A 27,687-nucleotide genomic window follows, 5' to 3' on the forward strand; every position below is an offset into this window, starting at 1 on the left:
TGAAAATGCAGCAGGTTAGGGAACAGTGTGCTCCTTGACATAATGTTTGCTACTGTGTTCGGGAAAGGAGCTCAGTACTGGTGTTTGGGTGTCTTGCTTTGTTAAGTGAGGGAGAATCTGCTTCACATGAACCTGTGTGGATGCAGAAAAGGCAGGAGATTTCCAAAGTACTCGCAAATCAGTTTTTAAAGTTATTTAGACACCAGTGTTTGTTGCTGCCAAGGGAAGATAGAACAAACTATTTTAAATAGCTGAGCTCCTCAAGTCCTGTCTGCAGTTCTTGGTACCATCACCACTGTGCCTGCAGTGGGCTGCAGATACATCTGCCCTAGCCCTAGCCTACCCAGGGCAGTTGGCAACACCAGATGAGCTGTGACAATGGAAAACATGGCATCAGCTGATGTCTAAGTATCTGCTAATGTCACAGGTAGATCCTGTGGTAGCTCTGGCGAACTGCTACCAGCATCCAGGCTGAGTGGTTTACAGCTTTCTCAGACACAGCAACACCTTAATGCTGCGAGCAGCGTGGAGCCTTAGTGCTAAATGCAACCCTGCTTCATGACAGTGGACGTATCACTGCCCTGGTGTGAGCTTTCTATTTCTCTTCCTGACTTTTCTGTTCAAGATTTACAGTCTTTTTGTCCAAGCTGGCTTAAAAGAAAATAAAAGCCAAGTGAGTTTTCACTGGAGTTGTTAGTAAAATTGAGCTCACTTCCTCCTCTATTACACAGCTGGTGTAAATCAGTACAGTCCTAGTGACTTCAGTGGTATTTTATGTTAGTTGCTCTAGTTAAAAATCCAGTATCTCAATCCAGTAGCTCCCTGACAGCCATCGCGGATGAGGATAAAGAATATCAACAAAACAACAATGCATCTTGTATTTCTCCAGTGGAGGAGGTTTCTTTGTCAGTGGTCTTTTTTTTTTTTTTTTAATTCTTTCTTTGCCCCATTCTGTTACACTGCCAGCTACGTGGAGAAGAGTGGTGTAATCTTTTGTTACACTGTCCGTACTGCAGAGTTATCCCCTGCTACCAGAGGGGCAAGCTAAACAGGTGCCGGTGGCACTTGCTACTTTGCTGAAGTAACAGTTTTAGACAAGAAGGAAAGAAAAAGCTCCCTGAATGCTAAATAGTTCTATGTGGTTCACTACCCACCCACTCTGCTGAAACATGGTCCATTAACTCAGTATGGCTGATGCAATTTAAAAGGGAGCACCAGTTCATAAAGCAGCCTGCATCTGACAATAATAACTTCACAGATGCTGGGGGAAGAAAAAAAAAAAGGTGGCATAACATGATGCTATGCAGGAACACTTCTAGTTCACTATGAAAAACATCTGATACTTAGCAGTGACTTTAAGGAGCAAGTGACTTTAAGGAGCAGATCTTGAAAGCTGGAGAGGGACATTTTACAAGGGCAGGCAGTGACAGGACAAGGGGGAATGGCTTTAAACTGAAAGAGGGTGTGTTAGATTACATATTAGGAAGAAATTCTTCACCGTGCGGGTGGTGAGGCACTGGCCCAGGCTGCCCAGAGCAGCTGTGGGTGCCCCATCCCTGGCAGGGCTCAAGGCCAGGCTGGACGGGGCTGGGAGCAGCCTGGGCTGGTGGAAGGTCCCTGCCCATGGCAGGGGGGTGTGGGACTGGGTGGTCTTTAAGGCCCCTTCCAACCCAAACCAGTCTGTGATTCTATGCTTCTGTCTGCTGTCTTCTGAGGTTAATAATTCTGAGCATGATACAAATGAAGACCAATATAAAAAGTTTTTAAAAGTTTGGATTCCTCTGGATTTGCGGACTATTTATGTTAGACATTATAAGAGTAAATAAATGAATAATGCGATGAATAAACAGTACATCTGCCAGGATGTATATATCCATATGTATTTTTGCATTAAGACCAGAGTATTTATTCAACTGTGAAAGGATCATGACAATATTTCCAGTACATGTGCAAAAAAATCAAGCCCAAACCTGTCATCTCCTTAACAAACCACAATATTTCCAGAACACAAAAAAAGGACTAGCATAACGAATATTTGTGAGGAGTGGGTAAAAGGAGATGAAAGGGGGAGGTAACAGCTGCTGATCATGAGATAGCCTTTTTGGGAGGACTTTAGCTGTATTCCTTTGCCAAGTTTAAATGGCCAGCTCTAGAAATCCATATTGGGACAAACCAGCTCCTTTAGCAGGACATTTAGTGGCTCCAAGCAACCAAGAAAAGCCAAAGCGTTTATTGATTTATTGGGGTGAGAGAAGAGATGTTAAGGGTGTTGCCTAGAATTTGGGATGAATTCAATTATTTGTTCTGCATTGACTTTGTAAAGGATTTTGGGGAAATCAATTACACTATAGTATCTCATTAGAGGTTTAATTCATACACAGAGAGGAGCTGCTGATGCTAGGGATCATCCGAGCCAAGTAATAAGGCATAAAAAGGAGTTGAGCAGGTTGGAGCGAAGTGTATCACCTGAAAATTTCCTGATATTTACAGCTTTCTCTACTCCATAATGTGTTGTGGGTTTTACTTCGTTTTTCTATCTCTTCATTTGTAGCTTTTCATTTTCTTCATCCTTAGGAAGCAACTTCAAGGAAGAAATAGTAAGATTATCTCTGATGTGACAAGACAGTAAAATCCACAGAGCTGACAGCCAGCACCATTCATGCTCCACCAAAGGGATTTCTGACATCAGGAAGAAGGGCTGTGCTAGACAGAAGAAAAATAGCACTTAAATAACCCTATTTGGTAATAAAACTCTCAGGAAGAGCTTTGTGAAGATATTTTTCCTTGCAGGCTCTTTTTGCAAATGCTTTAACCAAGTGGCAGTTGAGATGGGAAGTATAGAAATGGCAAAGCTAAGGTTCTAGCTGTAAGATTTATTGCACTGGATCAGAATATTTGCCCGCAGAGCCTAGGCTGAAGGAAGCTGGGCTGAGGAAGTAGGAGGGATGAGAGGGTTTCAGACCTTTTAAGCTTATCAGTAAATCCTTCCCGTAAAAGAACAAGACTCTGTCTTTTTACAAGCCATAGAGATAATTAGCTAAATCCCACCGAGTATGAAGTGTGAGGGGTGGTTCACAAAATGTGTTCGGGGTCAGTCTTAAATTACCCACCATGGACTGACCTCAGTTTGCTGTACTGCATAAAAATCTATCACTGCCTTGTCTTCGCTCGCATTTTGCAATGCTAGCTATATCAGTGCAAAACAAAGTCTTATTTTAATTTTTAGAAGTGGAAACACCGTTAATGGAATTAGAAAGGCAGAGGTTACATACCGTATTTTATTCATACTTTTCCTCCATGTTTTGATCTCTTTTACATTGGACCAAAATTATCTTCCTTTTGGGAGACTCATTAATTTGGAACTTGGTTCCTCTTTGTCGACTTGGGTTTTGACTTCCCATAATGCTGAATATTTTAAAACAGATAATTTTGTTCAGTTAAAGGGAATACTAGGAAGAAGGGAGGTCGTTTTGGGTTTTGGGGGGGTTGTCATATACCACTCATGTTGCTGAGTTACCATATTTTGGCTCATGCATAGCAGACCATGTGTCTGCTTTAAGCTTGTGCAAAAGTGAGGCAAAAAATTCAGGGAAGAATGTTTGAAAGCACAGTACATTTTACCACACAGTTGCACTAAACCATCAACGTGCATGAATTTGAGTGACCATGGCCAACTGACTCAGTAAGTCCATGTATTGATGCCAATAATGAAGAGACTTCTCAAATAAATGAACTAAACCCCATTATCTTTAGGATTGAGACATATTTTTAGTAAGACAAAAGTATGAACATAATACTAAAACAAGTAGGTTTTTTCTTTTAAAACCTGTGACATTTTTGCCATAAGGGATCCGTTTTTTGTGTCTCTCTACTTCTCATACAAAAATATTTGTTGTGAAAAGTGATTCAGCTAGAATAAGGATACAATTAGTCACTGAAAATGCCGAACAATTGTTATAGATACTACCACTGACTTTAAAATCAGAAATGTTATTATTGTCTGTTGAGACTAAATTGACAACTAACGGAAATGTTTGAAGAATGAAACCGTGTCACGCAAACCATAATGATTTGACCTATTCTGTGACTTTTGTTTTGATGTGTGGGTGGAGGAAAAAAAGAATACAGTCTTATTTCCTTGTGTAGATAACATGCTTCACCTGTTGGATGCTGTGCAATGTGAGCTGACACACTGCAGAAATACAGCATCAGGGGCACCAATCTGCTGTAGAAGGAAGTTGTAAAGAGGAAGAGAAAAACAAAGGCGATGAGCAATAAGAATATTTTTACTGTTGTCTAGTGTTAAAAAAAATTTAAATAAAAAAAGTCAATCTAGTGTCTGCAGAAATGGCAGCTTTAGAAAACACAAAGTGCTATGAGCAAGAACAGCCCTTATTTTTTGCTGAAGGCTGCATAAAATACCACCTTGACCAGTTGTGTACCAAACCCCGTAATACAAAAATCATATAACATATACAAAAAGTAAGTTTATTACCTAGCCAGTGGGTATTAGGAATTATTGATGTGTTTAACCCAGCTCAATACCCTTCCACTGCCTGGTAACTCCACTGAAACCATTGCCATTGCTGAGGAGAATGAGATTTAACTGTTGGGCCGATGTCTAGGGTTTGCTGTCCCAGCAGCTGTAGCAAAACTTCTTTGGGCTGGGTTTGAATACTGGTTTAGAGCTCTTCCCTTCTTCCCCATAGGACAGAAGAAGAGACAAGCCTTGAAAATGGTTAAATTCAAAAAGATTTGTACCACAGAGTGATCATTCCCTTCAATTTTGATCCAATTGCTTTGACCTGTTAGTGTTCCACCCTGATTTTTTCATGTTTCAGGCTTGAAGAAGTTCTAAAACAGAGAATATGACTTTACATCTAGTCTGTGCTAGTAAATTTAAGATGAATGGGAACATTTTCTGGCACTGACTGGCATGATGTAGCCTTTGACTATTCTAGGAAACTAACCCTCCCAGAAAACTAGCTTTGTATTAAAGGTAGTTGGTGCAGAATAAAATAGAGTATTAGACAGGAGGAAGTCCAGCTTTAGTCAGGAGATGTATTTCTGTGAACACGCGGTCTGCAGAAAATTATCCCCCTTCAGCTGCCATCAGGAACAGTGCCCCTGCTGATGCATATTGGGCTGTTATCAGCTCCAACACAAACAAGGTTAACGATAAACTTCAGATTTACTCCCTGGTTAAGTAATTCTATGGCTGAATTCCCATTGGCTTAATTAGAACTGGGTTTTGTTTTTCTGGGTTTTAGTTTAATTAAAAGATAACCGGTACTGGCAGTACTTATACAAAATTGCCAAGGACTCGTTAAAATAACAAAAGTGAAAGGTTTTAGGAGATTTCCAATGGAATTCAGGTAGACTGTTTTTCGTAGACAGCTCTATCAGGAAAAATCAAAGCCAAGATATTATTGAAATTTATCAAATATGGAATCTGGGAAAACAAATACTGATTAACAACAGCTGCACATTCTCTGGCAAACTTCTGCTATGGAAACATTTCATAAAAAGTATTACACTTCCACTCACTCTGTACACAGCCTTAGATTCTGACCTGTTACACATGCATAAGTCCACCAGTGTTTCCAGTGAAATTATTCAGTATCGATATTGCTGTGAGTCTTTTTCTTCCACCTTATCTGGTAAAACATGTGGTGCTTTGCTTCACTCAGCTGACTACATGTTCCCTCTCAGCCAGTGTTGACTCATTGCTTGTATCTCCCAATCTATTTCGAAGACAACTGCTGTCGATGCATTATGAGATGGTCGAACATCCCCTGTTGGTTATCATGTTGTGAATTTGTTGTCTGCTTGGGGTAGTGAAAGGATAATGAAGGAATTAAAAGCTCACTATTCCATGGTCTGTCATTAGCAGATAACTGAAGAATAACAGAGCAAAAGATAATCCCTGTATTTTCATGGCAAAGTTTTGTCATGTGGTACAAGAAATGTGCAACTTTGGGACTGAATTCAAGCCTGATGAGGTTCCCTTTATTTCTGTGATTATTTGCAGCAGACGTGATTTCTCCATAGCAGTGTTCAACTATGCATTTTCATCTGTGGTTAGGGGGTTTTAATTCACTGGAGAAATACATGTCTTGTTATATCTGGACTACTGTTTTGCTTTTCCCAGACTGAACAGATGCTGTTTGCTGTTGGAGCAGCAGTGCAACCAAGAAGCCTGGTATTTTGTAACCTAATGAAGTCATCGTTCCAAGCCTCCCAGGGCTATTTGGAAAGCAGCTGGGATAAACTGTAAGTGGCACAAGCCAAGGCACTCTATTATATTGCTTTAAGATAGAGTTTGGTGAAGCTTGCATTTTGGCTGAATGTTTTCTGACATTTGGTATTCATTTATGGGTAATGCTTGCCAGCCTTATCTTCCCAAAGAAAAATATGGCAAGTCTTTGTGTTTTCAACTTTGCCACACTAATTTGATGCCAGGTTTTTCTATGGCTATTATTTAGATGTCCAACATCTTTATGGTGAGAAAATAACAAAGAAAAGAACTCTGAAGAGGAAAAGGAACAAGTTAATCTGGAAGGAAATATAGCCGTCTCATACAGTTTATAGTTTGTGTCAGGATTTCAGTCTGACAGTGGCATGGAAATCCAGTGACCTTATAAGATCATTATAGGATTTATCTCCTGCTCTTTAATGTTCTCCCACCCACAGCCTGCTTCATGGCAATGTGATACACAGCACTTTGGGCCGGTCTGCCTTCAGGTGAGCTCCCAGAGTTGTGTTAGCCTCTTTAGTTGCTTCCTAAATTTATAGTCTTGTGATTACTCTTCTAGTAATATTTCAGCAAGCACTTCTAATACAGTCTTGAATTTTGGTTTTGATTCCCTTTCCCTTATTTCTATTAGTCAATTTATCTCCATATTCCATATGCTACTTTTATTCATTCTACATAGATATAGGACATCACCTTTTCGTACTTTGCCTTGCTGGCATTTTATTTGTAAGCTTGTAAATGACACATTGGTTTGTGAACACCCAGTAGTAATTTTTTTTCTTGGAAGCCAACCTTACCCTCTCAGTCTCTGAGATTGTTAGGAGTTCACATCCTCTTTGCATCTTCCTCTCCAGATTCATCAGTGATGTATCTCCACACTTAGTTAAACGAGAGTCTAAAGTGATTCTTGAGATTCAACTGACATTCTTGTTGCTTATGTGCATGTTTGAGTGTATTGATAATTGAAGCTCTGAAGTGGCTCAGGCAGAGGGTGCTCAGTAGAGAGGACCCAGGTTCTCGGAATTGCTGCCATGAGGGCCGGACAGCCTGGGGTGTCTATAACTCACCGCAGAAATCTTGTGGCAAACACTCGAGCCTGCTTTTCATGTTACCAAACAAGCACAAATCTAAAGTCTCACTCTTTTCATACATGTGTGAATGTATATATGTTCAGAATATAGGATAGAAAGTCCAGGCAACACTTATCAGTGAAGCTTTTAATTTACTAAAATTATTTATTATAGGAATTAAATGTGTTAAGATATGTGGAGGGAAGTTTTGAATCCCTGTTACAAAATCATACTGAACAAGCATGCTGGTTTCTTTGGTTTAGCCTAAAAAAAATGACTAAATTGTAAGATGTGATTTACAAGCAGACAAACAAATAAAAACAGATGGTGGTTTTAAGCTGAACTTCCCTGAAAAAATGTAAATAAAACACAAAAGGCTCTGTATATGTGAAAGAAACCTAGTCAAATTCTTTGCTGTAACAAATGCCTCATGCACTACGCTGTGGTTTGGTCTGAAACTCCTACAACAGGAAAACAAGTTATTAAACAGCCCCTAAACAGACAGAAAGCCAGATTACAGTTCTTCAAATCCCAGCCTTGTTCCCAAGGTTTGTCTCTGCTGTGAGCAGAAGGAGGGCGGGAGAAGGAAAGGAGCACCCCGTCCATGTATTAGTTCAGCTAAGCAGGGCCTGGGGGAGTCATGAACTTGCTTATCTCCTTTTGTCATGTTCTGCCACCGTTAAGGACACCGTTTGCCTGTTGCTGCTTCATGACCTAGGCAGCTGAAACAGGGTGAATATGGTCAGGAGGGGTGGGGGTTGGAGTTTGTTTTTGTTTGTTTGGTGGTGGCTTTTTTTGGTGGGAACACAGCAGTGCTGGCAGTAAGGCTTCTATGGTAACAGATGGCATTTATGGACCAAACATGAAAGAAAGTTCATACTCCAGAGAGGCAGGGAAATTAAATTTCAAACTTTCCAAGAAACTGAGATTTTGCTTGTCTCACCAGCCAGTGCGCTGATAGTTCTGAAGGCATGTAATGGAATCGTACCCTTCTCTTTTTGTGTAAACACTAAATTGTGATTAAATCTGGGATTGGATTTATTAGTTTATTAGTTTTGAATGCCATCATACTGTAGTGATAATATAAACCAAGAAGAAATGCAGCTGAGAGGTGCTGATGGAGCATGGAAAGAATTAATTTTTCTTGTAAACAACAAAAAAAATATTAGATCCAGTGTTCCAGAGAATGCTTAAAAAAAAAAAAATATTCTGCAGCGAAGCAGGCTATTGCATATTGTTTTCAAAATCCTTGTCTCCAAAGTGTAGTGTAATTGCACTGTTTCTTTTGCTAAAACTTTCTTTGCCTAAAGCAGTATATTTTGTGTAAACAACTGCCATGGAGAATTCTGCATGGAACGAGTTTACTTTGGGAAGTGGACTTTTAGATTGTTCAAAGACACAATGTGGATTCACTTTATTTTTAGTTATAGACGGGTACTTTCCCTACTATTGTGTAATGAAATTATTCCCTTTAATTCTTCAACAGCAAATAAAGCAAATCAGCAGTCCCTCTGGAGGTGTGTTTAGAAAACACTGCGTATGATAGTCTTTGTTCTGAGAGATGCAGTTCACATTCTGCTCGTCACTGCATACACTGCAGCTATTCCAGATTCATGCCAATCTAAGTGAGACCAGATTTTAGAATGGGATGGAGAAGATTTATAACTAAGAAAATTGTTTTTTGGGTTTTGGTTTTTGTTTCATTTTCTTTTGTTTTCCATTTAGCAGGGGAAGTAAAACAAAATCTGTTGGCTGGAAACAGAATGTAGCCAGACTCCAGGTAAGGCATTAATTTCTAGTGGTGACAATAGCAAAGCACTAGAAACCAAATTATTAAAGGGTGTAGAAAATTTTCTCAGATGTTCTGTTTGCAGTTCAAGATTATATGTAAACCTGCAATGGTAGGAGTAATGTGGTTTCTTACAACAGTCATAAAAATAACACTTTGATATATGAATTCTCAGTTGAACAGCTTTGTTTTCGGTTGCTTGAAACTAGGTTATTATTCTATTTCCTCTTGACCTGAAAATCCATATATACCTCACCAACGAAACTGTATTTGTTTCAAAAGAGAAATATCAAACTATACTAGAATGGTAGGCAACTATATGAATGTAGTTAATCATTTAAAACAACGCAGAGAGAGATTATCATTGAAGAGCTTGTGTATAGGCACACCTGCTTCACAGAAAAAATGCACTGAGAACACAGATGTAAGTATTTCAGAGGAAAAAAATATCCACTTTTCAGTCATATCACAGAATTTTTTTAATACTGTTCAAAAAGTACCTGACTCTACATAAACACCAACTATAACATGATGTAGACAATCGAGAAACAAGCAAATGTATTTTTCAATGCTAAAATAAATTACATTTGTACAGGTAGAAAGCAAAACCAAAGCTGATAAAAATGTTAAATTTTATGAAAAATCATTTTCAGTTCACATCAAAATAATAACTTTACATTCTCTATTTTTTAATAGTATAAGCAGCAACAACATAAAAAAGAACAAACGCTCACAGAATGTTTGAAACCAGTTGTTCATAAGTTATTAGCAAATTAAAAAAAATAATTACAAGCACTTGTAGCCCACACAAATCTTTTAGAATTGGCACCGTCTCTCTAAAACATCTATATTCTATATAGATTTCTAATTACAAATACCACCAGCAGCTGCCATATAATCCTATTAGTACATGTAATATACATAGTATATTTGTTCCCATTTGGCAGATTGGAGTGACTTAATGATTATTGTTTGTTTGTACTGTCATTACTCAGACGAGACAAAACCAGCCATATACACCAATTCATCACCTAGATGAATTTTTTACTTACCTTTATGCTTCACTGGTCTGTATCTTTTTTCCTTTTCACAGTTTAGAATTGTAAGTGGCAATTGCAGAGATTTGAACAGAGGGTATAATAATAAACCATAGCAAAAAAGGTGAATTCAGATAATTCAACTGAAGTCTTTAATATGTGCAGTGCACACCGAAATGGGTCGCAGATGAATGATATTCTTGTTCAAGGAGAGTATTGACTTCCTTTTATGCGATTCATGAAACTGCCAGAAAACTGTGACCTCTTTCTTATTTTTGGACCTGTTGTCTCACATCCCTTAACAAGTTTAGTCAAAGTCTGATTTTCTCATTGAGATACTTGCTAGAGTAGCAATGATAAAGAAGAATGGTGGAGGGGTACTATTCACCAAGCCTAGCAAGTTCCTTCAAGAATGAACCTAATCAAATATGTCTACTGTTTGATTCAAAAGAATGTGGGAAGAACATCCTGCCTTTATCATTCTCTGCTAAAGCAAATAGCCTAGATCTAGACATTGACCTCAACAGGTCCAGGGCCAATGCCAGTAAAGGACTTCAGCACGTAAAGTTATGAAGTGTAATACCTATTTTTTTAATACTACTCGGCTCTAGTGTGGAGGCCAGAAGCCTTTGTTAAATGACCAACCATACTGTCAGGTTTGTGAGAAGAATTAGGTGTCCAGCTAAACAATACAACAAGGAAAGAGATGTCTGCGATTATTCTGCTTGAGCCAGTATGGAAATGCAATGCACAGAAAATACTAATTTTCAACTGGGACCCATTTTTGGACATAGCTATACTTTTTGTTTCAAGGTTGGATCACCTTCGAAAAAGATGGCCAGGGGAAAATGAAATGAGTCCATTTTTTTCCGCAGTCTCAGAGAAGTAGGAACCCAAAGTTTAATTCCTTCACCTATCCAAGAAGACTCAGACTCTCCCTTTCCATGGAGAGGTCTGAGAACTCCAGATGGAAGACAAGATGGTTGCAGACACAGAGGTAAGGAAAGGCACATCCTCCCCTCCTGTCACTAAAGCACTTTTCAGAGGAGTATTTTAAGGGGGTTTTTTTGAGCCAATACATTGCACAGAAAACATGTCTCCACTTGTTTTTCATTAAAATACTCACCTGGTCCCTGCTGCAGAGATTTTTAATGTATTTTATATTAAATGGTTATATACCATCCCCAATTATATCAAGAGTAGGTACTATCAGGGTGCTGTTCCTGTTCTACTCTGGAACTCTTGAATTTGTTTCTGTCCTGTGAAGTTACCTTAGTGAGATGAACAGAGCGTACCTCAACACTGAGTCATCACAGCACTTCCAAGCCAGGAGGAAGATTTCCACCACCTCTGGCAATGGCAGGGTTTGAATTTAGGTCTCTTGCCTTCTGACTGACTGTTCTAACCTCAAGGCTATTATAAAAACAGTGGCACAACCAGACCCATAGCCTTAAAACAAAGGATAATTCCTACTCAGTTTCGTAGGGTGTATGATCCTGCTGGTCTATGTGCTGTGCACTCTGTGTACTGAGTCATGGGATATACAGGGTTTTAACCTAAGAACCATTGTTTTCTGGATCCCTAATGGATTTTAGTGTAAGTTAGATGCAAAGATCCTTAGATGTGTCAAGATCAGGGTAGTTGTGAGCATATGCAGATGCACAATGCTAGATGCCTGACTAAGGTGACAGTTGAATAGTGGTTTTAAAACTGGATTTTAAATATAGGTATCAAATTCTGCTGAAATCCTAACTTTAGGCACCAAAGTCCTTATTTTGGGTCAGTCCTGCCTGACACTGGTCTCCAATAGAATTGAATGGTCACGGTCATGTTATTAATCCTGAGCATAGTGCTCCGGTTTCCCTAAGGACCTGACATTTTTTGCATGCTGTCTGTTGCTGTCACGTTTTTCCCTCTCATCTCATAAATTATGCATTAAGCAGAATAGCAAAGTTGCACACTTTCCTCTACAGAACTTCTACCCCATAGCTGTGCTGTCGTTCAGTCTGATCTTGATTTTTCTAAAGAAAACATCCCGAGGTGAGCACCGCTATCAACCAGAGTCTGAATCACGGATTGGCCTTCCCGTTTACTGTCTTTGGAGATCTTATTCTCACAGTTTTGATCACAAAGTTTTCCTTTTGCAAACACAGGAACTGAGTAAACATCCAAGCAAGCTAACATTTTTTTTTTCTTTTAAAACTTTTAACAGTTAAATTTTAATTAGCATTTAACTTTTAATTCATTTTTGTAGGTGGAAATCAATGGAAGAAGCCAGGACTTTGTGATCAACCAGGCTTCCATGAAACATCAGCAAGTGCTTTGTGGACCATGGTCTAAAAATCTCTGGTCTAAGGTCTCTGTATGAGTTCTAGGCACCAAATGTTCAGATAGAAGTACAAGGAAGCACATCTCCAAAGTCATGCAATTATTCTTCAGAGCCAATTAAAAAGTACAGTTCTTCTTCAGTATTGCTAATGCTTCTTCCCAGCTGACTTGCCAGAGTGATTCTCTTTATTTCAAAAACACAGATTCCAGAGGTGGTTACACCTTCACTCTTCAGGGTTGGCCTCAAGCACAAAAGAAACAAGTGATTTTCCGAGGTCCCTGTGGTCAAGATGACAATAGTTTCAACTCTTTTAATTCCCTTTCTGGCAGCAGTACTAAATTGAAAGGCAAATACAAGCCATTCAGTTGGTACTTGCACAGTCTTTAGCTAGATTGGAAAGTGTTCATGATTGTAACCTTTGCTTTTATGTCTGAAAAACCCTGCCGTTATATCTTAATGTCCTAAACAGAGAATAGCATACAAACAGCATAATGAAATCATAATGTCTTAATTCATAATTTTCTCTTTTCTTATGTCAAACCCACTGGCTTCTGTCAAAGGACTTTCCAGTCTTGCAAATCTCCCACTGGGCTCCTTTGAATTACTGCTACAGTCATTACATAATTGTTACCTTCTTCCCCAAAAAACCTTTCTTCCCTTTGTTGGAATCCAAACATATCATACAAAGTGACATCGACACATTCCAGCCTGTACAATTAAAATGGATTTTGCCTTCTTTAAAGGCCACTAAGGCTGACCTACCTTTCATTAAAGACAGACTGGCAACAGGGAGGTGCAATCTCAGCAAGGTTCATCCTTGGTTCCTTGGGCAATTAAAATTTCTCCTGTGGCTAATAGATATACAGAAGATGCACAACTTCTGCCAAAATGAGAGCGAGCAAAGTGTTTAAAATTTCTTTTCTGTAATACTAGAGTTTTAGCCTCTGAAAATCTGTATTCACATGTTAGATTGAGGCATTTGTGTGTGTGTGCATGTGCACATGCACACCTATATTATCTTGGCAACATATTTAAGTTGTCAAGAAGCTCTGAGCTATAGCTACGGCCAGGATTGCACAGAACCACAGTTTGGGAGCAGAAGAGGTATATTTATGCTGAGTTATATTTTGACAGTTTCTATATCTCACTCCTTTTTACTAATTACATTTTTAAGAAAATATTTTTATGTTTGTCTGTATAATCCTTATTTCCACTGTTGATTATTTCACAGTGCAGTTAAGCCCACAGATTTTAGCAGGAATACATTGGTATTAAGTGTCCACCAACATAAGAAAAGACTACAGAAACAGGAACCTAAAAGGCTAGGGAGAGATCAAGCTGGAAAATGTTTTAGTAAGGACACTGGTCAACAACTTAAAGTATAAGAGAACAGATAGTTATAGAATCCCTTTGAAATTCACATTAACTATCTCAGTACACTCTGTATATATCAAAACAATATTGCACTGATGGGAAATGTATTATCATATAAGTCTTCCATGAACAACATTTAAGTGGCCCAAATTCCCTAAATGTGAATGTTTGTCACAGACTAATTGGATGTGCTCTTCCCTTAAATGCAGGTTGGTTGTAACCTGTGAAAAAAGATGCCTTTTCCTAAAGATGTGGGCAGCTAAGGAATGATGAGACATGCTAGTACTGTGACCCAGGAGGGCGAAACCAAGCTCTGGTCTGGAAACCATAGAGCTGCACTAATCAGTCATGTGAGGAGGCAAGAACTACCTATAAGCAACAAGGACCTAAAGTCATGACTTGGTGTATCTACCTGCCTTCTGGAGTAGAGCTGTTTTGTGACCTGCTGGTTCACGCTCTAGGCATAGCTAGTAAACAACTCTACCTGGCAAAACAAGCATGCCCACAGACCGCTCTTGGATAACACTGTCTTGTGCGGGATGTAGAGTCATTAAAGTATCTCTGTGAGGTGCTAGCCTGGATTCGTTCATCTAGTGCTTTTGTTTTTTTAACGTTGTTGAGCAGCAAATTGGGGTGCAGCACATAATGGTGAAACTAATGTCCCAAAGGAATAGAAAAATGCTCTTTGCTGAACTATGTGAATGTGCTTTCATCTTTTTTGTTTGTTTTGTTTGATCAATTATTTATTATTTTGGATATGGGGAGAAAAAGGGGGTATGAACTTTGATTACAAAATATTTATTGTCTTTGAAGAAATAAGATCTAAGTGTTTTGAAAATGAAACATAGCAGCCTTATCAAGGCTCCCTTCCATGAGGCTGTCTTCTATATAAGGCTACATCAACTCAACTTTGAGTTGAAGTACATTGCTCACCATTTCATACTATCCTTAAATAAAATAAAACAAACCCATAAAAGTTTGGCACCTGAGGACAGCTATGTCATGAAGAAGAGAGCCAATACAGTGTGCGTTTAGGGCCTGACTTGCAAGTTCTATGTAACTACACCTATCAAAAATTATGTAGCTTCTATTCAAACTTTAAAACTCTTCCCTGCCTGTATTAAAAAAGTGCTGTGACAGTATGAAGTGCACTAAACTGTACTACCTTGGTATAGGAAAAAAATAAGGGGAATCCCCTTGCTTCTGTGAGTTGCTAAGAAACAAAGAAAGACTCTGTTGCTTCATATCTCATTAGGTCTTCTCTGTTTTTACTTTACTCTGTATTGCTTCGAAAGATTTTTTTTCTTTTTTTTTTTTTTTTGTCACAGTTCATAGCTGCAAGGCATCAGCAGCTAAATAAGGTTAAAATTGTTGCTTACTAAAGAGTGGTTAAATCACCTCTAAGCAGAGTTTGACACAGGGTTTTTTCTCCCTATCTATGAGTTATGACAACCTTTCCATTGACAGTTAGCATTCATCATAATCCAGCTTGGTCTCCTAGAATTCTGTCATTCAAAGCATGGAGAAAATCCTTAGGGTGTTTACCTGTTCCTTACAAGCAGAGTCTATGGGAACCCGAATAAGTATTTTAACTGGTAATCTTAGCATAAGAACATCCATAAAAATGTGTGGATTTCAGTAGGGAGTGCAGCTATAATATAGCTTGGTAGTGCTGCTAGAAAGAGAATATTCACCTCAACAACTTGCCCTGATAAGGGAATTACAAAACAGTACTCCAGAAAATATTTTTTGCTACTTCATTATTAGTTGGCAACATGGTGAAATAGTCAGGAAGTCTTCCTTGGGTTTTGTTGCTGTGAAGGTGAATCCAATGTTAACAAATCGAATATTTGATACTGAGAGAAGAGAATTTCATAAACAAACGTGTAGGTTGAGAAGTCACTTGTAAAGCCCTCCATATTGCAGTCACTCACTGCAAAGCCTCAGCTTAGTGTTATCCACGTGGAACGTTTCACGGACACAGTATGCTTCAGCAAGAAGTTTGGTAGTTATTGGACATACATTACTGCTTTCCGAGATCTTCATAGAAAAAAAAAAAAAAAAAAAAAAGAAAGAAAGCTTGACAGGTTGGTCCCAGATTTGAGTCTGTTAGAAAATGTACATTCAATGTTTGGTCTTCTATTCTTGATAAAAGATCAAGGTTCACTTCTGGGTAAGGAATCAGAGTAAACAAACAAACCATTGTACAGTTGTTTACAATCTAGTTCCCCCCCTGCCCCGTATAGTGTACACACAGTTCATTGTAATACTAAAGCAAAGCACTTGGTATGTAACTGATTTAACAGACTCCTTATAAGCCCTCAAAAATAGATTCAGTGTTTCTGAAAAGCCCATGTTTTTTTAAGGCCACGATAATCTGCCAAGAGTCATTTTGTCTTTAAAACAGCATAATTAATCTGATGTTTCCACTTCTCAAGTAATTCCTCTTCTTCCTCTCTGTTTCTCACAAGATGACCCAACACCTCTTGCTCTATCTGCGTAAACACTGGAGATCTTGAAGGCCTGGCTGTCCCCTCACTACTTGCTTGTAGTCGTTGAGATCCAACGTTGCCTTGAACTACATTCACAGCGAAGAAGAACTTTGAGTATAATCTCTGATGAGGAGTGTGTCATACTTTGGGGAGGACGGGATACAGAGAGCCGATTCAGAAACTGGAGAGCTGGGAGACGCACTTCCAGAATCGATAGAGTCTCTAAAAGGAGAAGGAGGAGTTAAAGCTACCAACTCCTCCAGGTCTTGCTTGGCTGATGGGGTCTCTGAAGTGCCTTCTTTGATGCTGCCATTTGAAGGTTTCCTAGCTGACTGCGAAGCACCGTTAACTTCAATGGCAGGAAGTGGTTGGATCTCTGCAAATGTGGTCATTGTCGTAGGGAGCTGGATTTCCCGTGGAATCAGGTATGAAGAGCAGAGAGGAGTGGCCACCATTGTCCCTGGACTGGCTGTTGAAAGCATCATAGAGTTCAGCTCGCTGATATTGGCTGTAAAGCGAGTAACCACGCTACTGATCTGCTCCATGAGGGAGCCTTGAGAGGAGCTACTCCGCTGAGGAGGCTCTGACTGGAAGGTAGGGGCATCATCTTCTGTTCGGCTAACGGAGGCAGTTCTGTGGCTCAGGGTGCTGATAGGCGAGGGAGTCTGTGGTTGGTACTGAGCTGGGTATTGCTCTTCTGCTTCCGAAACATCGTAAAGCGTTTTGGCACTAGCCTCTGGAAATGTAGCGCTGCTACTATGTCGGCTACTATCTGTGCTTTTAGAAAAAGGCTTGATGACTGCGGTTTGATTTGGGTTCTCTTTTTTGTTGATGTGGATCGACAACCGCTGCCAAAGGTGTGCTCCTCGGCTGCTTTTCTCATTCTGGGCCCAGGAAACCGATTTCCCATTAGAGCTGTAAACAGAAATGAGATAAGATGGCAACATGCATCAAAGTTAGAAATATAATCTTTATACCTATACCGTGGGTATGTGGTATCCTGGAGCTTATATTCATCATAAAACTTGACTGTAATTTCATCTATATCTATATTTGTATCTATACCTATCTATTGCAATATATCTATATCTATCATTTATACCTATACGTTCTATGAAAAAAGTACGTGTGCCAGCTCAGCTCATGGGCCGTTTGTGCATCCAGCCATGACCTACTCTGTGCTAGGTCATGGCCACTGCTGATCCCTCTGTTGCCACCCTTGGGATATAGGCAGTGTCCATCCTGGGGGACGGAGCAGCTTGATGGTTTCTCTTATGTTGGATTGGTGTCAGGAAGGGGGGGGGGGGGGGGGGAGGGCTTTTGGACTGAGGGATGCATGGAGGAGTAAGGAAGAAGTAAATGCTTGGAGGGAGTAGGTGAGAGACCTGGACTGGCTGGGTTGCAGGGGGCGGGTATGTAGGCTGGCCTGGGAGCATTTGGTGGCAAGGAGCTTTGTGTAGGCTGCTAGCCATGGATTCCTGGGCTGGGGCAGGGAGTGTAGGTGGGGACATGGAGAAGTGTAGCCTGTTACAGGTGGGAAAAATTCTGCTTATATCCCACTACTTGGAAGTATTGGAGCAATATTCAGAAAGGGGCTATACTGGTTGTGGGTGGAAAGAGGTTTCTAATGGGTGACTTCTTCATCAAGGTACTGGGTAAGTTAGCCACCGCTAGGTTAAAGAATGTTATTTTTTTTTAAATTGCAGGTCAGCTTAGCAACTAAAACTATATTCCTAGTAAGAAAGAAAGAACGGACAAGTTATACAAACAGCTCCTCATGGTGACTTGAGTTTGGAGACAGCAATAAACATTTTGCTTCACTCTCCTGCAAAATGAGTCCTCTAAAGGTAATTTCTCTTCAGATCTCATCATACTCTGCTCTTTATTCAAGTTGCTCATTTTTCTCCTCTTGCTACCTAAAAAAAGCCAGTTGTGGCACTTATAAACACCTGGTATGAAACTACTCCTTTCACATCTTCCTTAGGCTGATAAGCTGGTGTTTAGACGTACATTAACTTATAGTTCTTGGGATTAAGAAAGACCATTTAGAAAAATTTCTTAGCTGAAACAGACAATGACTCTGAAATGATGTCAACAGAAAAAACATAGTCTTCACATACAAATAAGCATGATTTATATATAAAATGCAACAGAGCTTTAAACAATTCAGTTTGGTTTCCAAACATTTGCCACAGCCATTTAGGATTTTTGGAAAGATAACCACTTCGGAGACCTTGGCAGAGTATCACAAATTTGTGGTTGGTTTGTTTTTTTTTTTAAGCCTGAAATAGATATGCTCACACGTTAGCCTGCAATGAACAGTTTGCAAGACACATAGTTTACTAAACACAGATGACTTTATACCAGCCTTCATGTGGAGGCTTGCCACACACTATCAATTAAATAGCTCTTCCAGTCATCTGAAAAAAAAAAGTTGTGTGCTGACTATAAACAAAACCTTCTTGTGGGTTCACATCCACAATTACATTACATGGAATTACGACGGATCATGTAACACTACATATGTCAACAGCTTTCCCCAACAGCAGCATGAAAGAATCCAGCAGACAAACACAACGTAAACCAGTGGGTATTTTAAGAGAGGCTAGACTGGGAGATGATCTGTATGAGTACATAAGGGCTCACCTCTTTGCTGCAGTGATCACCAGGATGTTATCTGGATCTTGGAAGTTACTTGACATGCACCTACCCGCAAAATGCCAGGCAGAACAGCTGGTGGCTTGTAACTTGCTGTTCAGACAAGACTTTCTTTTTGCTGGACCTCAGTCAAAGCCAGAAGGAAAAGCAAAATCTAACCTGTAGCACTGATCACTTTGACTCTTTGCATCTCTGGTGGATGCAATTCTGAGCTGATCAGGAGTTGACACTAACGTCTTCCCAGAGGAAAACTGTTGCCTCTGAGGACTGTGTGCTCCTCTCACTGGAGCATGTACTTGGTGGCTGTTAGATGTTTGAGAGCCCTGTCTCTTTAGCCGTGCTGAGTCTTGAGCTCAGTGGGAGCTCAGTGCCAACAGTGGAGCAGGGGGAGCAGATTTGGATCCTTTGGCAGGTGAGATCTTGCCTCTAGTTCTCATATGATGACCATGAGACACCTCCTCCCAACTCCTGCTGAGTTTGAGGTGGACCAGGAGGCTGGGTGACCCAGCACGTACAACTTTGATCTGACAGAAAGAGAGGGCCTAGTTCTAGTCCTGGATGTCCTCCTTGGTGGAGTCTCTTAAGTTCTGCTGAGTTCAGAGCTCAGAGGGATCTGTGACAGACCTGCCTGCCACAGGCGTGAAATAAATGCCATTAACATGAAGGCTTAGCCAATGCAAATGGAAAAGCTTGCCTGAAGAAAAATGTAGCACGCCTCCTGACTGAAGTGCTGGCTTAGTACAGATGTTCAAACCCTATGGCTTGAAGTCTGCACATGAGCACTAAATGCATGAAGGTATTTTCAGTTTACTGAAGGTCAGATTGTAAGAGGTTGCGAAGGGAACATGCCACTCCCTGGTCACCACTCAGGAGACAGTTATTAAGGAGGGATATGAGGGTGAACAGCCTGGGGAAAGGAAAAGGATGAAGCTGGGGATGTCTCCAGCCCTTGGCAAGGGCAACTGACAGTTAAATCTTCAGCATAGCCACTGTCACCAGCCCCCTGAATGCCAGTCTGGTTTTGGATCAGCCTTGGCTGCTGCACTTGTTTACTGCCTTTGCACTGTGCCCAAGAGTAATCAAGCTGTATGTGTGGCTCTCATGGAGATCCTAGGGTTCTAAAGGAGACACGGTGGCTGTTTGATGTAAATTTTGTGCTAAAAGACTTGACCATTATTCATTGCAAATTCCTTGATATAAAAAGCTGAGCAGGAAGCAAGCAGCAATTTATAAGTATGAATGAACCCTATAGTTAAAATCCCATAGTTTGCCCAGCAATAATTGAAATTGTTTTCTCAGAAATGTATCATCCAATTCATCATGCTGCACCTACTTACTACAAAGTTGATGCTGGACTGAGGTGTGCAATCATTTACTACCTCAGTGAAAGCAGCACCACTTGCTTTCTTATACTGGCATGAAGCTGTGTTACAGATAAATTGCAGTGATCATGCTTTAAGATCCTGCTCTAACTGCCTCTTGCTGCTCTGTCAGGTTAACTGGAAACCACTGCAATGCATGCAAACTAAAAACAGAGCAATAAAGATAGATTGCAGACATAGACTATGATCCCTACTAATGGAGTTGTTTGTATTTATTATGCCCAGCTCTGCCATAACCCTTTGATGATGGGAACTTTAGGTCTGTGAAATTCTAGAGTTTTCTTGCACACAGATTTTGGCTTCCTCAGATGAGAACAGAATAATTACACTTTTGAGCTCCCAAAGGAATTCCACTGCTAAGTTTAGCTGAATACACATTTTTCTACCCCACTCTGCTTTTCTGCTGGCACACTACATGGAATAGAGCAGAGCAGAGTATAGGTTGTACCTGTAGAAGAGTAAATGCCAATTACTGACATAATTTCCAATCCAAAATGCTAGCAAAATACTTCCTTTTTGGTAAAACAAAGCTTTTTCCATTATGCATTTTTTTTTTATTTCAATATATGTTATTTAGGTTAAGCTTTATGTACAAGAGGGATTCCCTCACAAGTAATACTAATTGTTTCTTGAGTCACTTTACTAAAAGCTGCTTTGATTTTGATAGCTAGGCTTCTTCCCAGCCTCCTAGACCTACCATGGTATAACATGTATAAGAAATGATAGTGGTATAAATGAGAGAGCTTTTAAGTGTCTGATATTTCAAATATTTCCTCTATAGTTGTCCACTTACTGACAGAATAGCAATTACTATTGTTTCTCATTTTCTTCTCTTACTTATTCATTTCAGAGTCACTTAAGTTTTGCCTTTAGGGCTTTGTTCTGTATTAATAAGTGATATTAACTTTTTTATCCATTTAGGTGTTAAGAAAAATGTTCCCCTCCCCTTACACATGATTTCTTTTTACTACCTAGAATATATCACTTCGTTTTTGGTTGTAGTAGCAGAAGTTTTGTTTCAGCATTTCTTGCTCTGTGGTATGATTATCTATGAGATGGTGCATAGCTCTGCCACCAGGGCTTCTTTAGCCAGATACTATTAAAGCAAATGTGTTTTGTGAGGTCCTTCAAATTGCAGAAGAAATGAAACAGAAGAAGAGGACCTGAGAACCACAGCAGCTAAAACCTCATACTTTAGCAAGGGTGCCATTCTCATTAATTACCTGAAGCTGCTAAACTGAATTCTGGTGATGAGTGCCTAGGGACTAGTATTAAGAGTTTCTGAAAGCATATGTAATCTGAAAAGTTACTTGTTCTCTTGTTCATATCTTTAAATGAAATAAGAAAATCTGTTTAAAATGATGGAATTTATTATTTTCTAGGAAAGCTTAGAATGCATAGCTACATAGTATTATTCAGCAGTGGAAACTGGAACGCAAGGGAAATCAATAGAGATTAATACAAAAATTTAAGGGAATTTTTGTTCTTTAACACATACCAATATCAGTATCTGAATCCAGATTCGAAATGATAGAAGTGAAAACAGATACTAGACAATAACTTGATGGAGACCTGCATGATCTGTTTGAAACCTGTCCTCACATTAATATAATAAGGAATGATTTCAAATTCTTTAATTTATAAATCCAGGCATGGAAGTTTATATTTCACAAGACTGATCTACATTTTTTTGAGCTAAAATTGGCAGCAGTTACACTTAGATGTTTCAATGGCTGAAGTAGAGTGCTGAATTCAAACTTGAAACTATATCTTGTTTTATAAGAAGATGATGTAGTTAAATTTTTGCTCCAACACTGTGCAGACCAAGCCTGTTCCTTAAGGACAGTCTTCTGCTGTCTTTAAGGCAGAAATTATCCACAGAAGCAACTGGTAATGTTAAGCAGGATAAACTTCTGTACTTAGTCCATACAACTTTCTGCCAAGGCAATTTCTTGTTATTCAAAATAAAAAGTAAGAAGCGGTTGTCCTTTTAGACTCCTCTGCTGAAAACTTGTTAGAGACTCGATATGATTGATAAACAGTGCTATCTGTAGATTTAATTAAGAACTGACTCTTCATAAGGGGTGGACCTATGTGTGTGTCTCTGATGCATGCTGGCATGGGCACGTCTTTATTTTGTTTTTCTGGTCTTGTCACTTGAGACAATCTCAGATCAATAAACATTTTGCTTGTAGTGACCCAAGTTGTTCATCCCTGGGAGAATGCAAGTGACTTGCAACATGCTACAAACACTGGAATAAAATAAGTGGTTGAAGTGGCGAACTCCCATATACCTGTATGAAGCCACTGTTCCTCCTGGGAATGCAGGACATACTGGGTGACTGACTAAAACTGGATGCAGAACCCTAAGGTGTCTAAACTAGAGCAGTTCTACCACTGCAATGGTTTATGTTGTTACTATTCCTCTCATTTTAAATAGTTTTTAAGGAAACCTCTACATGCCTATAGAATTGTTTCCCTGGGTGAAAGCCAACTCTGCTACACACAAATAACCTGTCAGTGACACATCACTAGTCATTTAGCTTAAATTATTCCCATGTTGCTTTTTCTATGGAAATAAATTACAGTAAAAGGTATAAAAGGAATGATACAGGGCAAAAATTAATTTTGTCCTGTCCCAAGTTCTAGAAGTAAACAACATATTTTGTGATTATTTTGCAGAGTTGTTTTCTGTTAACAACAGCCAGGGCATTTATTTCTGTTCCTCCACAAACTGTAATCTGTTGGTACCTCTTTTCCATGTGAAAATCACAGCTGACATTTATACGAATTACTTTAATGTATAAGGATGTAAGAAACTACAAGGTGAGAGAAAGCTGATGGACAGAAACTTTGCCAGTGACCTCCCAGCGCAGCCACCAGCAACGCTGATGCTGGCAGCTGTTTCAGCAGCATGCCTAGTTAGAACAGGAATTGAAATCTCTGGTATCTGAATGAAACATTTATAGGACACCTATTATGACCCAAAATGCAAAAATGATTTTGATAGCAGATGTATCTTCTTTCCTCTATTACTGTGACCTCATTGCAATTGTTAATTAAGGCAGCTAGTGCTGGGTTTCACTTCTTGTCTGAGAAAATGTCACTTCAAGCATCTCTGAGCACGTCTACTACACTGGAGCATCCTGTTTCCAGGAGGCAAAGAGGACAATATTGCCTCTTGAACTGTGAGCTCTGCTTCCTGATGCACAAAGCTTTAAAATGCTTTCAACATTGATTAGTCAACGTGTTTTTTTCACTGATAATTTGCTAAAGGTACAAAATGGAAACAGGGAAAAATAGGAGCCATCAGCTTTCATGACTCTGGTCAGAAGCACAAGCAGTGCACAATAAAGAAAAGAAAAAAAGAAAAGAAAAAAGAAAAGAAAAGAAAAGGAAAGAAAAGGAAAGAAAAGAAAAGAAAAGGAAAGAAAAGAAAAGGAAAGAAAAGGAAAGAAAAGGAAAGAAAAGGAAAGAAAAGGAAAGAAAAGAAAGGGAAAGAAAAGAGAAGAAAAGAAAAGAGAAGAAAAGAAAAGAGAAGAAAAGAAAAGAAAAGAAAAGAAGAGAAAAGAAAAGAAGAGAAAAGAAAAGAAAAGAAAAGAAAAGAAAAGAAAGGAAAAGAAAAGAAAGGAAAAGAAAGGAAAAGAAAAGAAAGGAAAAGAAAAGAAAAGAAAACAAAAGAAAACAAAAGAAAACAAAAGAAAAGAAAGGAAAAGAAAAGAAAGGAAAAGAAAAGAAAGGAAAAGAAAAGAAAAGAAAAGAAAAGAAAAGAAAGGAAAGGAAAAGAAAAGAAAAGAAAAGAAAAGAAAAGAGAAAAAAGGAAAAAATAACTTTCCCAGTTATATCTCCATAATCAAGGGTTGATTTAAATTCTATCCTCTGCAAAGAGTATACCATTGGAAGAATTTCAGGTGTTTGGTATGCCTGATAAATAATTACAGTGATATTTATGCACATGGGACTTAACAGCAGAAAAATTATTTTTGTGAATTACTAAGCAGTTTCTTATTCATTGCATTTAATCTAATCAGAAATGCAGATATGATGCAAGAAGTGCAGAAAAAAAAAAGAAAAAAGATAATTGTGATGCCTGCTTTGTGAAAGCCTCATAAAACATCCCATTCCATAACGGGTTTTATCAGATATGTATGAATGATGCTTACAGGTGATGTAGGGTGTAGAAATTTCCCTTACTCAGAAATAGCCTTACAAAGTATCACCTAGCATACCCATTACTGATATTTTTATGTCACTTTTCATATTGAAAAATCCCAAGCCATTCTAATATACAGACATAGTTAGGCCTTAATGTGAAAAATATAAAAAATCCACGCTAGAGTTGGAACACAAAAGTAATATTGCATGTAGGATTAAACAGCACTGCCCAGTATGAAATTGCACAGCATTTTTTAGACTGAAAGTATGTAAGTGGGATTTGGTCAGTATCATGGGACCTTTTCATCCCATTGGGATTTTTTCATTATTCGCAGATGGTCAGACCCCTGCATCTGTCGTTTTCCATCTGCACTTCATCCCAGTGACTTCTAGCACTGGTCTGATACTTACTGAGACAGGAGAATGGCACCTACTTTCCTTTCTGCAACATCTAGGTTCTCTCTGGGAGGTTCCCAGGCTATGCAGTGGTAGCTCTACTTAGCTCATGAAATTTGACAAGGACCACTGGCCAGGACACTGTGGCTGGAGACAACAAAACACAGCCATCAAATGCAATTGCACTCTCTGTTAAGCAGCAAGTATTCTTAACTGTTTGAGTAGGTCTTGCAGCTGACAGTCTTGCTGTGGAACTATTAGACTGACACAGTTTCCAGTCTTTTTGACTGTTAGGGCATCCTCTTTAACAGGAAGCTTTTTCTCCTCTCTACTTGACTCAGATCGATTACAGTCTGGAATGCAAACAGATTCTTCACTGTGAAGATATAAAATATAAAAAAAAGAAGTTTTTCAAATATATAAATATGGCCAGGCAAAACAGAGCTGAATACTGTACAACAAATTACAGTTGTTTGGCATTTACATGTACTTTTCTGCTCTTTTTCTCTTATATATTGACTCCAGATAGCTTTTAAATGAAGAATAAATATCACTGAAGGCAATGAAATGTAGGGGGGAAAAATTCCAGACAACACACAGACAAGAAACAGAATCCCAGCTGACAAAAAAACCCCAAACCAACAGGCGTGTATACATTTTGTACAAGACTGAAAGATGAATGTTCCTGATGTTACTTAAACAGCGGGAGTCCCCCAGGTGTGTGCTGTGTGGTGTTATAGTTGATAGCCTTATGTACATGAGTGAATATTGTGGTACCCAAGGGGAACATAACACTGTGCAAGTGTTTCACTGAACACCCTCCTGCAATGGTGAAATTCACCTGTCATGTAACACTTGGGGAAAGTAAAGGTATAATTTGGTCATACTGTGCTCTAAGGTTACATTTATAAATACCTTGCAGGGGTCAATAAGGAATGAGTGAGTAGGTCTTTTAGTAAATGGTAAACAAAATGCTTGTAACTTGTAGTAGAATGTAAAACAACGATACAATGCTTATTAAGAGTATTATTTCATGAAAGATTTATAACCATCTGTGACACATGCTGCTTATTCATTTATTAATGGAGATGTCTGGGGAAATGGATTTTCTGTCCTGTGGAAGAGTTCAACATTTGGAAATCTGACTGGCTCAAAATGAGATGAATAGCTGAAATCTCCAAGTATTTCACAGAATTAAATAGTTTGAAATACTTCAATACATAAACATCAATATGGCCATATTGAAACAGTTCATCCCAGAAACACTGAAAAAAATTAGTATTTGATATTCATTAAAATTGTAACTTTGGTGGACGGTGTCATGCAATATATAATGGTCAAAACAAATCTGAAATTAAATATATAAATTAAATTAAATGGAGAAAGCTATGAAAATGTGTTCTGAACTCTATTTGAAATGAGTTTGAAACCTTTCCTTAAAACCACTGTAAAACTCAGCACTTTCCCACAAGATATATTTAATAAGAAGAACCAACATTTTCATAATGAAAATGTTTTCATCCATCAGTTTTTCTCTGGTCTTTTTAAAAGCTCTTTTGACTAGACCTAATGTAACCCCTGACATGTAGTGGGACCACCATTCCAGAGGAGTTCTGGAGCTGCTTATTATAAGGTTGAATGCTGTCTCTCTTTATCTGCTCTACTGGCTTAGTGAGTCTGGTGTAAGGCTTCTCCTCCCCAGAGCACCATATTACAACAACATCACACAGGACACGTGGTTCGGATCACTTGAATGAACATGGTGCAGGGTTTTATTTTGGAGGTCAGATGGAACACAGAAATCAGCAGTGGCCACGTGTTTTCTATTTCCTTTTTCTTTTCTAAACATACTGTTATGGGATGCACAGGAATTACAGACAGAGGATCTGGCCTGGCATTGTCCCAGGGCTGCTCCTCTTGTTCACAGACATATCACACTGCCCTAAGGCCACTTGCTGTTTGCTTACCTGGTCATTGTAGCTCTCCCACCATTCCCCATACTCCCTTTTGGGGTGAAACACTCTATTTCCGACTTGTGCGGGGCCAGTCTCCTGCCTTTGTACCTAATAAATCACGACAACAACAGGAGCAAACAGAAAGAAGTGATTGCATGCTCAGCTCTTCTGTGACAGCTGCTGTGCAAAAGGCCATGCACATGAATGCTACGGTGGCAGTGGTGGGGTATAGTGCAAAGCAGCTGTGGGAGCAGTGGAACAACTGCATAAAATCCCAGACCTGTGTTAAAGCAAACAGGGCTATGCAGGAGAGGTGCTCACCATTTCCTTTTAGATAGATAGATAGATAGATAGATAGATAGATAGATAGATAGATAGATAGATAGGAGGAGCCAAAAAATTCTGCATACTAAATAGCATGCTAACCTTCTGTCTTTAATATTTTTTGGAGTCAGACGAAAATGCTTGGCTGAACAGTTTGACAATTCAATTAAGGATCAGTGAGAAATCAGCTGGTGGCCACATTGTTAACCCTAACTTAATCTTTTTCTCTGATCCTCCATCTCTGTTACACTGGATTTGTTCCTCTGCTTGTCAAAGCAAGCACTGGTGTAGTTGATTGCTGCGATAACATTTGGGTGGGCTCACAGTTCATGTCCCCAGTGGGCCTTCCTCCCTCCATTAGCAATATAAGGGTGCTAGTGACTTGCTGAGATGTAGACATAAGGTCAAGAGAAATCAACCCCAATCCTAGAGTCCAGTTCAGTACTATGGATGTTTTAAATACTGTACCC

The 27,687-nt window shown here is 39.2% G+C and overlaps 1 protein-coding gene across 1 annotated transcript in view; it reads right to left on the reverse strand.

The window, feature by feature from the left end:
- Positions 1-9,724: 9,724 nt before the first annotated feature.
- The window catches only part of LOC130145190 (metabotropic glutamate receptor 5), a 156,139-nt gene continuing 138,176 nt past the window's right edge, over positions 9,725-27,687 (reverse strand). The window contains exon 7 of the mRNA XM_056329765.1: positions 9,725-17,262. Coding sequence (XP_056185740.1) covers positions 16,440-17,262 — 823 coding nt within the window. The 3' untranslated portion in view covers positions 9,725-16,439. The remainder of the gene's footprint in view (positions 17,263-27,687) is intronic.

Source organism: Falco biarmicus, chromosome 2 (assembly GCF_023638135.1).
Source record: "Falco biarmicus isolate bFalBia1 chromosome 2, bFalBia1.pri, whole genome shotgun sequence".
NCBI lineage: Eukaryota > Metazoa > Chordata > Aves > Falconiformes > Falconidae > Falco > Falco biarmicus.